This window comes from Bufo bufo, chromosome 3, assembly GCF_905171765.1.
Source record: "Bufo bufo chromosome 3, aBufBuf1.1, whole genome shotgun sequence".
In the NCBI taxonomy this organism is placed as follows: Eukaryota; Metazoa; Chordata; class Amphibia; order Anura; family Bufonidae; genus Bufo; species Bufo bufo.
The window spans coordinates 133,854,170-133,868,522 of record NC_053391.1 but is presented as its reverse complement, the minus strand read 5'-3'; the positions used below and the strand labels follow the sequence as shown (position 1 = coordinate 133,868,522).

The window sequence follows — 14,353 nt, the reverse complement described above, 5'->3', positions numbered from 1 at the left end:
CATCAGATCAGCCCCTCCATGTCCCCCGGTGCCATCAGATCAGCCCCCCATGTCCCCCAGTGCCATCAGATCAGCCCCTCCATGTCCCCCACTCGCCCAGTGCCATCAGATCAGCCCCTCCATGTCCCCCACTCCCCCAGTGCCATCAGATCAGCCCCCCATGTCCCCCAGTGCCATCAGATCAGCCCCTCCATGTCCCCTAGTGCCATCAGATCAGCCCCTCTATGTCCCCCAGTGCCATCAGATCAACCCCTCCATGTCCCCCAGTGCAATCAGATCAGCCCCTCCATGTCCCCACTCCCCCAGTGCCATCAGATCAGCCCCTCCATGTCCCCCACTGCCATCTGCCCCTCCATGCCATCCATTGCTTGCTGTCCCCCTTCAGTGCCATGTCCCCAGTGCCAGTGAAATAAAATACTTACCTTTCCTGTAGGGGTGCTGCTCCACAGCCCCTTCCTCTTCTTTTCCGCACGCTGCACTGGATCCTTACGTGCACTATGACCTGACGATGTGTCAAGATCCAGTGCAGTGCGGTACGGGACGGCGGGTGACCACGGAGCGGTAAGTAATAGCAAGCGCTTCACTCCCGCTCCGTGGTCACGTGACACAAACGAATCCTCGATGCAAAAAATTTTCATCGAGGATTTTTTTGTGTCGAATTACTCGATTCAATCGAGTAATCGTTTCAGTCCTATTATACTGTATGTCTGTTCTTTAGAAATGCCCGGATATATGGTCTACGCCAAATGATATATCAATAAAAATATAATGCCATATTTTTGTATGTATTTATAGCAGAAGCTGGCATTAATACATAAGCCTGTGTTTCTCTTGCTTTTCAGGTTACTCATCGTCAGACTGGTGAAGTGATGGTGATGAAGGAATTAATTAGATTTGATGAAGAGACACAAAGAGCCTTTTTAAAAGAGGCAAGTATTTTCTAAGGGTACGACCAAACGCAGTTGCGATGTGGTGGCGCTTGAGTACTGTGCAGCCCCTCAAGCCGCAGCCGGCTCTAGTGAAGCCACCACCAATGACATGAGAGGGGGGAATGGACCAGGAGCATCTGTGGGGCACCAGTTCAAGTTATGACATCACAGGGGTTATGAAGTGTTCACCTTAAGGACCAGGTAGTTTTTTGGAAATTTGACATATCACTTTGTGGTAATAACTTCGGAATGCTTTTACTTATCCAAACTATTCTGAGATTGTTTTCTCGCGATACATTGTACTTCATGATAGTGGAAAATTTGAGTCGATATAATGTACCTTTGTTTATTAAAAATCCAACATTTACAGAAGAAAAACTTTGCTGTATGAGGTGACGGTTTGATTAGTACTATTTTTGGGTAAATACAACTTTTTGATCATTTGGTATTACTCTTTTTGTGATGTAAGGTGACAAGGTTGTTCGTGTGATATTTTTATAGAGCAGGTTGTTATGGATGCGGCGATACCTAATTTGTCTATTTTTTATATTTATTTTGGTTTTACACAATAAAAGCATTTTTTTAAGAAAAACAATAATGTTTTTATGTCTTCATTTTTTGAAAGCCATATTTTTTTTTATTTTTTGGCCGATTTTCTTATGTAGGATCTTTTTTTTTTGCAGGATAAGATGACGGTTTGCGGAGTACCATTTTTGGGTACATATGACGTTTTGATCGCTTGGTATTGCACTATTGCATTTTGTGATGGCTTGAAAATGAGTTTTTATTTAATTTTTTTACGGCGTTCACCAGACGGGTTGGATCCTCTGATATTTTTATAGAGCAGGTTGTTACGGAAGCGGCGATACCCAATATGTCTGTTTTTTGGTTTGTTTGTTTTTTTTTTACAATTTTATATGCGTGTTTTTATGGAAAAGGGGCTTTTTCTTTTTTCCTTGAAACTTTTTTATTTTTTGTTAAACACTTTTATTTACTTTTTTATTTTTGTCCCACTATGGGACTTCAACATTTGTACGGTCTGATCCCTGTTTCAATGCAGTACAATACATCTAACTGATAGTTTGCCTATGAGACCCTGCCTGGGGGCTGGGCCACATAGGCCAACGCAGCTGCCAGGCCCCAAGGCCTTTGAAAGGCTTGGGGCTGCCATGGCAACAATCGGGTCCCGTCACAGCAGTGCGGGGACCCGATGGATCAGGAGAGGGAGTACGAACCTCCCATATGCCGCGGTCAGCGCTGACCGCGGAATATGAGGGGTTAATCCACCGGCATCGGTGTTATCACCGATGCTGGCGGATGCAGCAGGGTTCCGGCTGTCAGTAACAGCCGGACCCTGCCGCTGATAGTGGCACTGCATGTGGGGCAGGGAAAGAACCGCAGGACGAGAATGCTCGCCCTGGGGAAAAAAGTACCGGCAATTTAAGACGAGAATTCTCATCCTGGGTCCTTAAGGTGTTTAATGGGTTATGCCATGAGTACTGCAAAAAATGATATTCAGACATGATATAGTACATGACAGTCTTGGTCTAACAAAGCTAGAACCAGCCCTGTACCTCATATGGATTCAGAGATCTCTTCATTCACTGCTGTACTAGATTTATTTCAAGCTACAGCTATGGGGAGTGTTTTCATCTGCACCTCTCTCCTTATCACAGCTCAGGAGGCAGTTGAAGGATAATACTGAGCATGTGTCCACCTCAGCAAGGTGGACAGAGAAATAAGAAAATGAACAAACAACAGGTGGCGCTATACAGATACATTTTATTGAATAACTCCATGGCTATACTAAATTGTGAATTGCATGCAAATACAAAAGTATTCAGATGCTAGTTTGAAAACTTTTCGTGGGACAATTTCTTCACGGTTCCAAACAGGTGGTGATGGCATAAGTAAGAATGTTGTTAGTAGCACCCTTGAAAGGGGTGCTGGCCCTATAAATTTAGCACTGGGACCAACAGCCATTTTGGGATTGAATGACCTATATCGGAATCGTGAGGCTTTCGCTTTAAAGGAATTGACCACTTTCTGGTTACTGTTGACCAATGTGTTTGTGGGATGATTACATGGCACTTACTGATATAATCTTTATTGAAATTCTGCCCCATTTTCTGTATTTCATAAGGTATGACCCCTTGTGAACAGTCTTTTGTGCTGTCCACACAGAGGTCCTGTCCATAAGATGGCCGCTGATGGAAAGTCATGTGATCAGGCAAATTACCTCCATGTGATGTCTCCTCCATTCAAACAGACTGCACCTGCCATCTGTGCTTGTTCTACTGGAAGTTCAGTGCAGGTGCAGTGTGTTTGAAATGGAGGAGACATCACATGGAGGTGATTTGCCTGGTCACATGAACCTCCATCAGCGGCCATCTTATGGGCAGGACCTGTGTGTGGACAGCAGAAAAGACATTGTAAACAAGGGGGCATATCTTATGAAATATAGAAAATGGGGCAGAATTTCAACAAAGACTATATTAGTAAGTGCCATATAATAATCTCACAAACACATTGGTCAACAGTAACCAGAAAGAGGCCAACCCCTTTAAGGCACCACAGTCTGTGATGATGCCATAGGTGTGATTCCACAGGGGCCAGCATCATTGAATTGGGTGACTTCAGGGGGACATGTACATCTTTGTGTAATAAATTTAATACATGATCCCTCGTTTATTTTCTTTTGTCCTGAAGGTGAAGGTAATGCGTTGTCTGGAGCACCCTAACGTCCTGAGGTTTATAGGGGTACTTTACAAGGACAAGAGATTGAATTTCATTACAGAATACATCCCTGGAGGGACCCTGCGGCAGGTGATAAAGGGGATGGTACGTGAATTCCAATTCCTTCCATTAAACAGGCTTTCACCTTCTCCATGAGAGTCTACTGTGTGTCACATATCTTTATAATATACCAACACCTCAAAAGTGCTGGTGGCAATTATTATTCCAGACTAGAAAGTGACTCGATTTCCTCATCCTTCTTCTCCTGCATTGAGTACTTTGAGGCTATAATAATATGTACATTCTCAGTGCATCCAAATTTTATGTAGTTACGTACAGTATGAAGGAACTATAGGTCATAGCATTTGGATATTGACATTTATCAAAACTGGTGCAATGGAAAACTGATCCTTTCATTTTCCAAAGGAGCTCTGAAAAATGAATGGTGAAATCTGATTGGTTGCCATGGGCAACTAAACTAGTCCCCCAAAGTATTTTAACATAAGCCATGAAATATTTTTTATTTATTTTTTGTTTGCTAAGTCTTGGTTCACATCACGTTTTTTCCATCCATTTAATGTGTACAAAATCGTATACGTTAAACGGATGCCATACAGTGCCATCCGTACACCATAGAGTTCCATTGTAAAGAAAAGTATACTTTTTTTTACTATTGTAAAAAAAAAAGTATACATTTTTTACTGGACTCTGCAGGATTACAAGAACATGGTGTGCTGCGTTTTTGTATCCTTTTTTTCCTAATGTATACGTCAAATGGAGGCATAAAACATTATGTGAACTAAGGATCGACCGATTATCGGTTTGGCCGATATTATCGGCCGATATTGAGGATTTTGAACGTTATCGGCATCTATTTTGCCGATATTCCGATAACGTATTGGGAACACAGAACGCGCTGCTCTCAGCCCGTTCTGTGTTCCCTCCGCAGCACAGGGGAGAAGGAAGCAGTGTCTCCTCCCCCTGTGCTGCTGCTGCCGCTGCCGCCAATAGCAGGAGAGGAGACGAGAGGAGGGGAGGGGGCTGTGGCCGCTGCGCCACCAATGAAGATGAGTCTTTCATTAATTCATATACAGGAGGCGGGAGCTGGCTGCAGAATCACATAGCCGGCTCCCGACCTCTATGAACGGCAGCTGCGGTCCGCGGTAGTTAACTCCTTAGGTGCCGCGGATCGCAGCTACCGTTCATAGGGGTCGGGAGCCGGCTATGTGATTCTGCAGCCAGCTCCCGCCTCCTGTATATGAATGAGAGACTTATGTTCATTGGTGGCGCAGTGCGCCCCCCCACCCCCATCCCAATAGTAAAAACATTGGTGGCGCAGTGCGCCCCCCATCCCAATAGTAAAAACATTGGTGGCGCAGTGCGCCCCCCCCCCCCCCCCAGTATTTATCATTGGTGGCAGTGGCCACAGGATCCCTGCTCCTCCGATCGGAGCCCCAGCAATGTAAGCCTGGGGCTCCGATCGGTTACCATGGCAGCCAGGACACTATTGAAGCCCTGGCTGCCATGATAAGCTCCATGCTGCTGTGTGCACAAAGCACAGAGCAGCAGGGACAGTGTGAGGTCTTATTCACCCTGATAGAGATCTATCAGGGTGAATAGGACAAGGGTTCTAGTCCCTAAGGGGGCTAAAAGTTAGTAAAAAAAAAGCCCACAAAAATATTAAGTATAAATGAAAAAGATTTTCAAAAAAAATAAAATAATACACGTTAACAATAAACATTAATTTTCAGCAGATTTGTGTAGGAAAAAACAATTTTTTCCTCAAAAATAAAAATACCCAGAATATCGGTATAAATTATCGGCTATCGGCCTGAATGTTGACAAATTATCGGTATCGGTATCGGCCCTAAAATATCAATATCGGTCGATCCCTAATGTGAACCCACCCTAAATCACAAAACTTCCATTAGCACACAGGTAATTTAGCATTCCTTTTGCTTTTAGGATGCTCAATGTCCCTGGAACCAGAGAGTTATTTTTGCGAGAGATATAGCAGCCGGAATGGTGAGATTTTCTCTTTCTAGCTGTCTATCTTCTATTATCTATCTATGTCTGTCTATCTGCCTGTATCTATCTATCTAATATCTGTTTCATATTCATTTGATAGTTTGTCCCTTCACATTCAGTATTTCTAATAAATGTACATGATTGCTTCTAGACCTACCTCCACTCTATGAATATAATTCATCGGGACTTAAATTCTCACAACTGCCTTGTACGAGAGGTAAGACTAACCTAAAATGTTATTACACACTGTGCACATGGAGCATATTCTCCTCTTTAGCCTATTGTAGACTGTACTGAATAGTCAACATTGAAGCAGGGTCAGCATCACTGGGCTTGAGAACAGGGGCATTACAATCTTGGTAAAATTGTTTTACACTTGCCAACCAAAAGGTGGCCATCAGGTGCATCTCAATAAATTAGAATACCATCTAAAAGTTAATTTATTTCAGTAATTCAGTTCAGAAGGTGAAACTCACATATTATATAGATTCATTACTCACAGAGTGATGTATTTCAAGTGTTTATTTCTTTTAATGTTTATGATTATGGCTTACAGCTAATGAAAACCCAAACTGGTCCCTCAGTCTGGTTCAGTAGGCTACACAGTCATTGGGAAGACTGCTGACTTGACAGTTGTCCAGAAGACAGTCATTGACACCCTCCCCAAGGAGGGTATGCCACAAAAGGTCATTGCTAAAGAAGCTGACTGGTCACAGAGTGCTGTATCCAAGCATATTAATAGAAAGTTGAGTGCAAGGAAAAAGTGTGGTAGAAAAAGGTGCACAAGCAACAGGGATAACCACAGCTTTGGAAGCATTCTCATGAAATGGCCATTCAAGAATTTGGGGAAAATTCACAAGGAGTGGACTGTGGCTGGAGTCAGTGCTTCAAGTGCCACCAAAACAGATGTGTCTAGGACATAGGCTACAACTGTCACATTCCTTGTGTGAAGCCACTCATGACCCAGAGACAACATCAGAAGTGTCTTACCTGGACTAATCGAATTTACATATGACTATACATTACGACTATATGTAAATAGGATACGGTATATTGAATAATACGCCCATGACTTGCTAAGTGGGTCATTATTTATTTATGTTACCTGGACTAAGGAGAAAAAGGACTGGGCTGTTGCTCAGTGGTCCAAAGTCCTGTTTTCAGATGAAAGGAAATCTGACATTTTATTTGGAAATCAAGAGTCTGAAGCAAGCGTGGATGGATACACAATCCAAGTTGCTTGAGGTCCAGTGTGCCGTTTCCACAGTCAGTGATGGTTTGGGGAGCTATGTCATCTGGTGGTGTTGGTCCACTGTGTTATATCAAGTCCAAAATCTGTGCAGCCGTCTACCAAGAAATTTTAGAGCACTTAATGCTTCCCTCTGCTGACAAGCTTTATGGAGATGCTGATTTAATTTTCCAGAAGGACCTGGCACCTGCCCAAATTGCCAAAAGTACCAATACCTGGCTTAATAACCACAGTATCACTGTGCTTGATTGGCTAGCAAACCCGCCTGACCTTATCCCCATAGAGAATTTATGACACCAAACCCAACAATGCAGACGAGCCGAAAGTCGGTATCAAAACAACCTGGGCTTCCATAACACCTCAGCAGTGGCACAGGCTGCTCGCCTCCATGCCACACCGCATTGATGCAGTAATTCATGCAAAAGGAGCCCATGGCAAGTACTGAGTGCATATACTGTACATACTATTCAGTAGGCCGACATTTGGAGCATTTGTTTATTATTGCATTGTACTCATTTTGAGCTAAAAATAATTTTTCTAATTGGTCTTTAATAAAAATATGGCATACTTTTTTCTGTACAGAGCAAAATGCTCTAGTAGCACTCTGGATTTTCAGTCTTTTCCATCAGACCAGGAGCAGACAGACTCCTTATCTCTGCTCTCTGACATGATAAACACTCTTTATAGCTCAGTTCTTATCTTACTGATAAGAATGTGGCTTAAATAAGTGTTTATGACCTCTCAGTAGTTTAGAGATAAGGCTTATTAGATGACTGGCAAAAAGTGAAAGTACCAGTCACACAGCTAGAAAAACTGTTAACCCTTTGTGACAGAACAGCTCAATATTTTTATTAAAGGCCAAAAATGAGTAACATGCAATCATAAGAAAAATTGCCTCCGAAGGTGTACATAGCCTTTAATTTATTGAGATGCACCTGTACACATTAGAGAGGGGTGAACAAGTGTTTTGCAGACACAGCCGTAGACATATTAGTCGATATTACAGTTCTTCATGTTGGCTGTAAATGTTTATTTATACCAGGAGAAGAATCTTTCTGGGAACTTTCTTTCAAAGAAAGATCTTTCATCCACAAACCACTATTGTCTGAATGTTGGATGAAAATTTCAAACATGACCAACTTTTCAGATGATGATGTTGTCAAGAATCAGCTAGAACAATCGTTTGTTGCTAAACCCAACGGACGATCAGTTTTCATAGTTCGTTTTGATGAGCTTTTTGTGTAGGTGTATGGCTACCTTAATGGTGGCATAGACAGAGCGTCCACAGTGACTGTGTCTGCCCTGCCAGGAAGTCTGTTTGTATACCCAAGAAGATGGGTGTATATAATTTATATGTTAAAAATTTTCCTGTAATCAGGTACCAGTTGTTTAGACCCCCAAGTTCTTTAGACTAGTGGCAGCAGTTTTTTTAACATTACTTTGTGCTTATTATAAGTAAAGTCACCATGTACATTTCTTTGATCCTGCGCAAAACCATACACCCTTGTCTCTGGCATTTAGGATGGCAGCCTTGTGGTGGCAGATTTTGGTTTGGCACGATTAGTAACAGATGAGGCTCGGGACCTCCGAAAAGACCGAAGGAAACGCTATACTGTGGTGGGGAATCCATACTGGATGGCACCAGAAATGATAAATGGTAAGAATAAAATTGCAATACGTATCACGTCCTATATAAACTGTAAAGGTAGATGGTAAGATCTTACAAAAACAGTGTAAAAAGTGAGGTTCATGTACATATTAAATCTAAAAATTACGTATTAAAGGGGTGGTCAGAGATCATAAAAAATATGGGAAGAGGCAGGCAAAGTGATAAAATAACAAGAGAACCAATACCGTCCTGTTAGATTCCACTCCACTTCAATGCCTGACTGTCTTTGCTTACTCGTCTACAGCAATGACATTCCTGCCTAATCACTGACTGCTGCAGCCAGTCACTGCCTGAGAGGTTTAGGGCACGAGACCACTTGAGGCTTGACATTGGCTGCAGTGGATAGACTAGTGTGTCATCATCACTGCGGCTAAGTAAGCAAAGACCTTCAGGTGGAACAAAAGCAATGACTTTGGAGTGGCGTGGAAACAGGTCAGTATTAGTTCTTTCTCACATTCCCTTCTTTTGCCAATTTTTTATGATCTCAGACAACCCCTTTAAAGTTTGTCATGCCTGCAGTGTCAGACTGAAGTAACGGGGGTCTACCAGAGGACCCACTGTCCAGCTTTCTAAACCAATTTCATGTCTCCTTTTCATTTTGTTGTATACAGTGCTATGTTCAATGCATATTACAGGCCATATCACCAATTAGCATTAAGTTTTTTTTTGTGCAATAACCCCCAACAAAGTTGATAAACCCCCTCCTACTTGTGGGACACGTTATAATATCAGATACTGGGCCCACCAGGGGATCCTTTTTCCTCATTATACTGCATTGTACTTTACATTTAGAAATAAAACCACATAGAATATGCTTAGACAATAGTATGAGAGTTGAGAGGGCCACAGATAGCTGCTCCATGCTGAGGGTTCAGCCAAACAATGTCTCAACTACTTTTTTCATTTTGCAGGAAGAAGTTATGATGAATCTGTAGATGTTTTCTCCTTTGGGATTGTTCTCTGTGAGGTAATCTCATATATTTTTGCTTTTCTAGCCTCTTACCTTTTATTTGGCTTTATGCCTTAACAGATCTATACACACTAGTGATGCGGAGACATTATATTTTCCGCACTTACCAGAACTGTCCAGGGCTTATCTATCTTTCTTCTCATCACTTCTACCTTAGATTATTGGCCGTGTGAGTGCAGACCCGGATTATCTTCCTCGCACCATGGATTTTGGGTTGAATGTCTGTGCCTTCTTGGATCGCTTTTGTCCTACAAATTGCCCACCCGGGTTCTTTCCCAGTGCAGTATTATGCTGTGATTTAGACCCTGAAAAACGGTAGGCTACTGCTTTACTGCTGGTGAAGACAAACCATTTGTAATGACATAGTCGAATATTGACATCTATCTACAGGAGGACTCAACATCAGATATTTTATGATGGCATCTTTGACAGCAACTTTAAGTGGCACTGTACTTTCAGTAAGCTTTTGATATGTCATAGGGATAGTTTAGATCTTTGGGGGTCTGAGCGCTGAGACCCTTACCGATCTCTAGCATGGATCTCGCTGCAAGACAGGAAGCAAGACTGACTCAATAGAAAGCCTATGGGCCTGTCTTGTGCAGCCAGACGAGAGAGAGAGCGCTAAGTGCATGCTTCTCTCCTTCTTCTAGAGATCGGTGGAGGTCTCAGCATTCAGACCCCCATCAATCTTAACTTTTGATATGTCCCTATGACATTTTAAAAGTTTACTGAAAGTACAGTGCCACTTTAAGCTTTATGCCTCATTTATCCATGCATCCACTGTGGACATTGCCCACGTTTTCTGAGTAGGTGCAGAATAAGGTGACAGTTTATTTTAAGGAAGTGTTTGCATCTCACATCAAGTTACATAGGGACTCATGGGAAACAATTATTTACCAGTCCAGCCACAAATTGGAATAAGGTCTCTACCCAGATTTAGGCATTCCAATACTTACCATCACACCATATGCTTGGTGGTGGCTGAAAAGTAGATCTTCTCCCAAGCAGTTGTTTCTCAGTTTGCCGTGTATTTGATGCAGTCATTTTGCACTCTACCTTCACAAGCTTTTCTGACCTGCTGGTGAAGAGAACGATTTCGCTAGCACCACCTTGTGGAAGTGGCTCCCTAGGAGTCAAAATTCGACCCAGCGCCCTTCCTTAGCCTGACCTAACGTATGATGTTGCCACAACCATGATTTATGAATGTGATGTGGTCTCCTCAGATCATAGAACCTTGTCTTTTGTTAAACTATACCCGATCAGGGGCTTTCCATTTGATTTTCTTCAATAAGTTTCCTCTCTCTCTTCTTATTTGGGAGCGACACCCAGTTAACATAAATTCAGTATGATTTACATATTACGGCATTAAATCATTTCTTTTACCCTTCCATCTCTTACAGGCCAAGTTTCTCGCAGCTAGAGCTCTGGTTGGATTCCCTCCTCAGGCACCTGAATTTGCAGCTGCCTCTGAGCTCACATCTTGAGCAGCTGGAGAAAGGGTTTTGGGCGATTTACAGGAGAGGAGATAGTACCTTGCATGAACATCCCGAAGTCCCAGAATAACATCAGCTTCAAGGATAAAGGAAACCCTATGGAGATAACTCAACTTGTGTGTGTTTGTGAGGAGCTCATACTGCTTACCGTGCACGGATTGGGGATCCTTTCCCTACATCCTTGATGTGAGAACGGGTCCTGCTGTGCCAGCAAGTTGTTGCCACTGACTGTGTGGGGAATCCAAAGATGATGTCGTTCCACTTGGTGCCTACCGCGTTAAGTGAGCTTGTAATGGTTCTTGGACTGGCAGAGAGGAACCTGTTTTTTTTAATGTGGCACTTTGTAAACTATTTGCGGCTCTGGTAATGAATATATGTTGTCCTTCAGGGCGTCATTACATCACCTCCTCCCTGCATGACGTCCTCCTTTTCTGACCACCTTTCTGTTCAAAGGAGCCTTCTGCACCTAGTGTAAATACTCATCTGTATATGCAGACTGTGCATAGCTTTCTGTACATAGCCTCCCAACGTCTGTGACTTTAGCCTGTTGTCCTTGATGACTTGTTCTTGTTGCCAAGAAGAGACTACTGGTCTCGCTGTCAGCCCAGAGCAGGCTTGGTCTTTATGATAGGACCAGAATGCCCTCGGGCAGAGGACAGTCACCCATCTGTGAAGTAGGCCTCCCTGTCTTACACGCAAAGAAGACATCTTCTCATTTTATTTCATGTTATTTGTCTACACACTTAGCACTTATAGATTGGTTCTCAGCTTTTAAAAGCACCAGCATTCTTATGTCTACACATCGTTACTGTTGATATATGCAGCACCCATAGGCGACTGTATACGCACGAGTGCTAAGAGGACTACTACCGGCCTCTTCTGTGTTAGTTTTACTGTAGCTTATAAAGGCACCTACTGTTCTGATGTGACCATATATTTACCGTTAGGTTTAGTACTGAAAGGCCAGTATGATGCATACATCGTATGTAATAGATGTGCAGCTACTAGAGAAGAAACAGCTTTCCTATAAGTGAATGATCTGAAGCTTTTGCAGGCTTCCTCCATTTTTCATTTCCCTTGTCTGCAGTGTTCTATAAGTGCACTTCATAGTCATTTCCATGTTGTGTACAGCACCCCCTAGTGTGCATTTTTCTCAGTGTAGCAGTTTTGCACATTTAAAAAGAATCTACATTTTTGCCTTATGTATGAGGAAAACATTTTTTATTTTTATTTTATAGAACATTAATGATACAGTTTTGGCCTTAGATTTTTACTTTTGAGTTACTGAACATATTTCATCTCCTCCTCACCTCACACACATATTGTGTCATACTGAATGTAGGTTTGCAGAGTCTGATACTGCAGGATTTTGCAACCCAAGCTCCCTCTGTACACCTTTGCTCGGTTTTCCTTCCTTTGAGGGATATCTGGCTTTCACTGTGTTGAAGACCCATAACTGGGGCTCCACAATTATTTTGCATATTTCTGTACACAAGAGGGCAGTGTTGCGCTCGGCTTCTTATTTAGAATCATTGATTTTCATTGCCAGTGTGTCAAACTGGCTAAGGGTCCTTTTTACGAAGGCAGATAATCTACCCATAACGAGCACTAATCAATGAAATAGCAAGTGGATCGGCGCTGGTCATCTGCCATTTACATGCAGCCTTCATCATACCGTTTGGGGATGAATGATCAGTAAAATGATTGTTTATCCCCATATAGTTTGCCACTGTGGTCGGTATGCTGATTTTTATGCTTGCGTAAAAGATGTGATCAGCCAACAAATGATCTTTCGGCTGATTGACGGCCATATTTACACGGGGCAGAGATCGGGAATGAACATTGATATCAACATTTGTTCAGCCCATCATCATCTCGTGTAAAAGGGCCTTCAGGGGGTTGTCTAGGATTTTACTATTGGTGGCCATTCTCAAGACAGGCCATCCCGTATCTAATAGGTGGGGATATGGTACCTCACATACCTGCCAATCAGCTGTTAAGGAGCAGCTCTGGTGCTGGTCATGGAGCAGGTTAGTGAAAAGCTGCTCCCTCTCACTTAAGAGAGTTATTCAAAGTTCAATGTAAAAAATGAAAATCATACATAATCCCCATGACAACCTCTTTCTAACAAAGCTCGAACCAGCCCCGTACCTCACATGGATCTAGACATCTACCCATTCATTGCTGCAATTTTTCTGCTAGATTTATTTCAAGCTGGCAGCTTGTGGGTGTCCTTTCTCAGGGGTGTGTTCTTTCTGCTGCAGCTGGAACTGAGCATGTGCGTCCACCTAAATAAGCAGGACAGAGAAATTAGAAAAATTGGATTAAGTTAGAAATTAGAAAAAGAGCAAACAGCAGGCGCTATACAGATAGATTTCATTGAATAACTCAGTAGCTATAATACATTTTTAATTACATGAAATTACAAATGTATTCAGATCCAGCTTCTGGTTTAGAAATTGTAGAATATCTTTCGTGGGACTACCCCTTTAAGTGAGAGCATAGCTGCAGTAACCAGCTTTGTCCACCATACAGTGGACAGAACTGAGTAGTTTTGACGCTGTCTTCTGTCACCAGAGCTACTGCACATGAGCAGGGTGATGAGTGCTAGACCCCCAGCGATCAGATAGCGATGACTTATGCAGAGGATAGGCCATCAATAGTAATATCCTGGACAAACCCTTTAAGGCTGTAACAAGTCGGCTGCTTGGGAATATATCCTAAAACTGCCCATATATACTTGACATTTTTTCATGAGATCCTGTAAATTTAGTTAGGATCTGCTAACAATCTAATGTCTGTGTGGGCAGCTAGACTTTCATTTGATATCTGGAGAGTAGATTACAAAGGTTAAAAATGTTTCTGTACTTCTGTAATTTGTTTCTTTTTTTTTCTGTCCCATTGTATTGTTTATCCCAATAGAAATACTACTGAAATTGCCTGCCCACTTCTGAGACACCTGGCCATAGTAGAAGGGGAATCAGCCATTCGAATTTTTAACAAAAGATCGTTATTTATTATTGATTATGTATGCCTATGGCCAGCTCTGAGAGTGTGTGCGGACCTGATGTCAGTGGGAACCTACATGCTAAGACCCCAAAGGACTGTGTCTTCGTTCAGTTGGTTTCACTCAAACATTTTCCCCATCTCTGAGTGAAGCTGATGGCGCTCTGATTGAAATCAATGGAACAGTAGTGCACCTTCAGCTCCACATCTAGAGCTTTAAGGGGTTGTCCAGTATTACAAAAATAGCTGCCTATGGAAATAGCATGTGTCTAG

The 14,353-nt window shown here is 42.5% G+C and overlaps 1 protein-coding gene across 2 annotated transcripts in view; it reads left to right on the top strand.

Annotated features, from left to right (window-relative positions):
- Window positions 1-13,244, top strand: part of LIMK1 (LIM domain kinase 1) — a 115,816-nt gene extending 102,572 nt beyond the window's left edge. For both annotated transcript variants that reach the window (XM_040423606.1, XM_040423607.1), the window contains 8 exons: window positions 843-929; window positions 3,639-3,770; window positions 5,631-5,690; window positions 5,845-5,910; window positions 8,464-8,599; window positions 9,523-9,578; window positions 9,739-9,896; window positions 10,982-13,244. In XM_040423606.1, coding sequence (XP_040279540.1) covers window positions 843-929; window positions 3,639-3,770; window positions 5,631-5,690; window positions 5,845-5,910; window positions 8,464-8,599; window positions 9,523-9,578; window positions 9,739-9,896; window positions 10,982-11,144 — 858 coding nt within the window. In that variant the 3' untranslated portion in view covers window positions 11,145-13,244. The remainder of the gene's footprint in view (window positions 1-842; window positions 930-3,638; window positions 3,771-5,630; window positions 5,691-5,844; window positions 5,911-8,463; window positions 8,600-9,522; window positions 9,579-9,738; window positions 9,897-10,981) is intronic.
- Window positions 13,245-14,353: the final 1,109 nt, after the last annotated feature.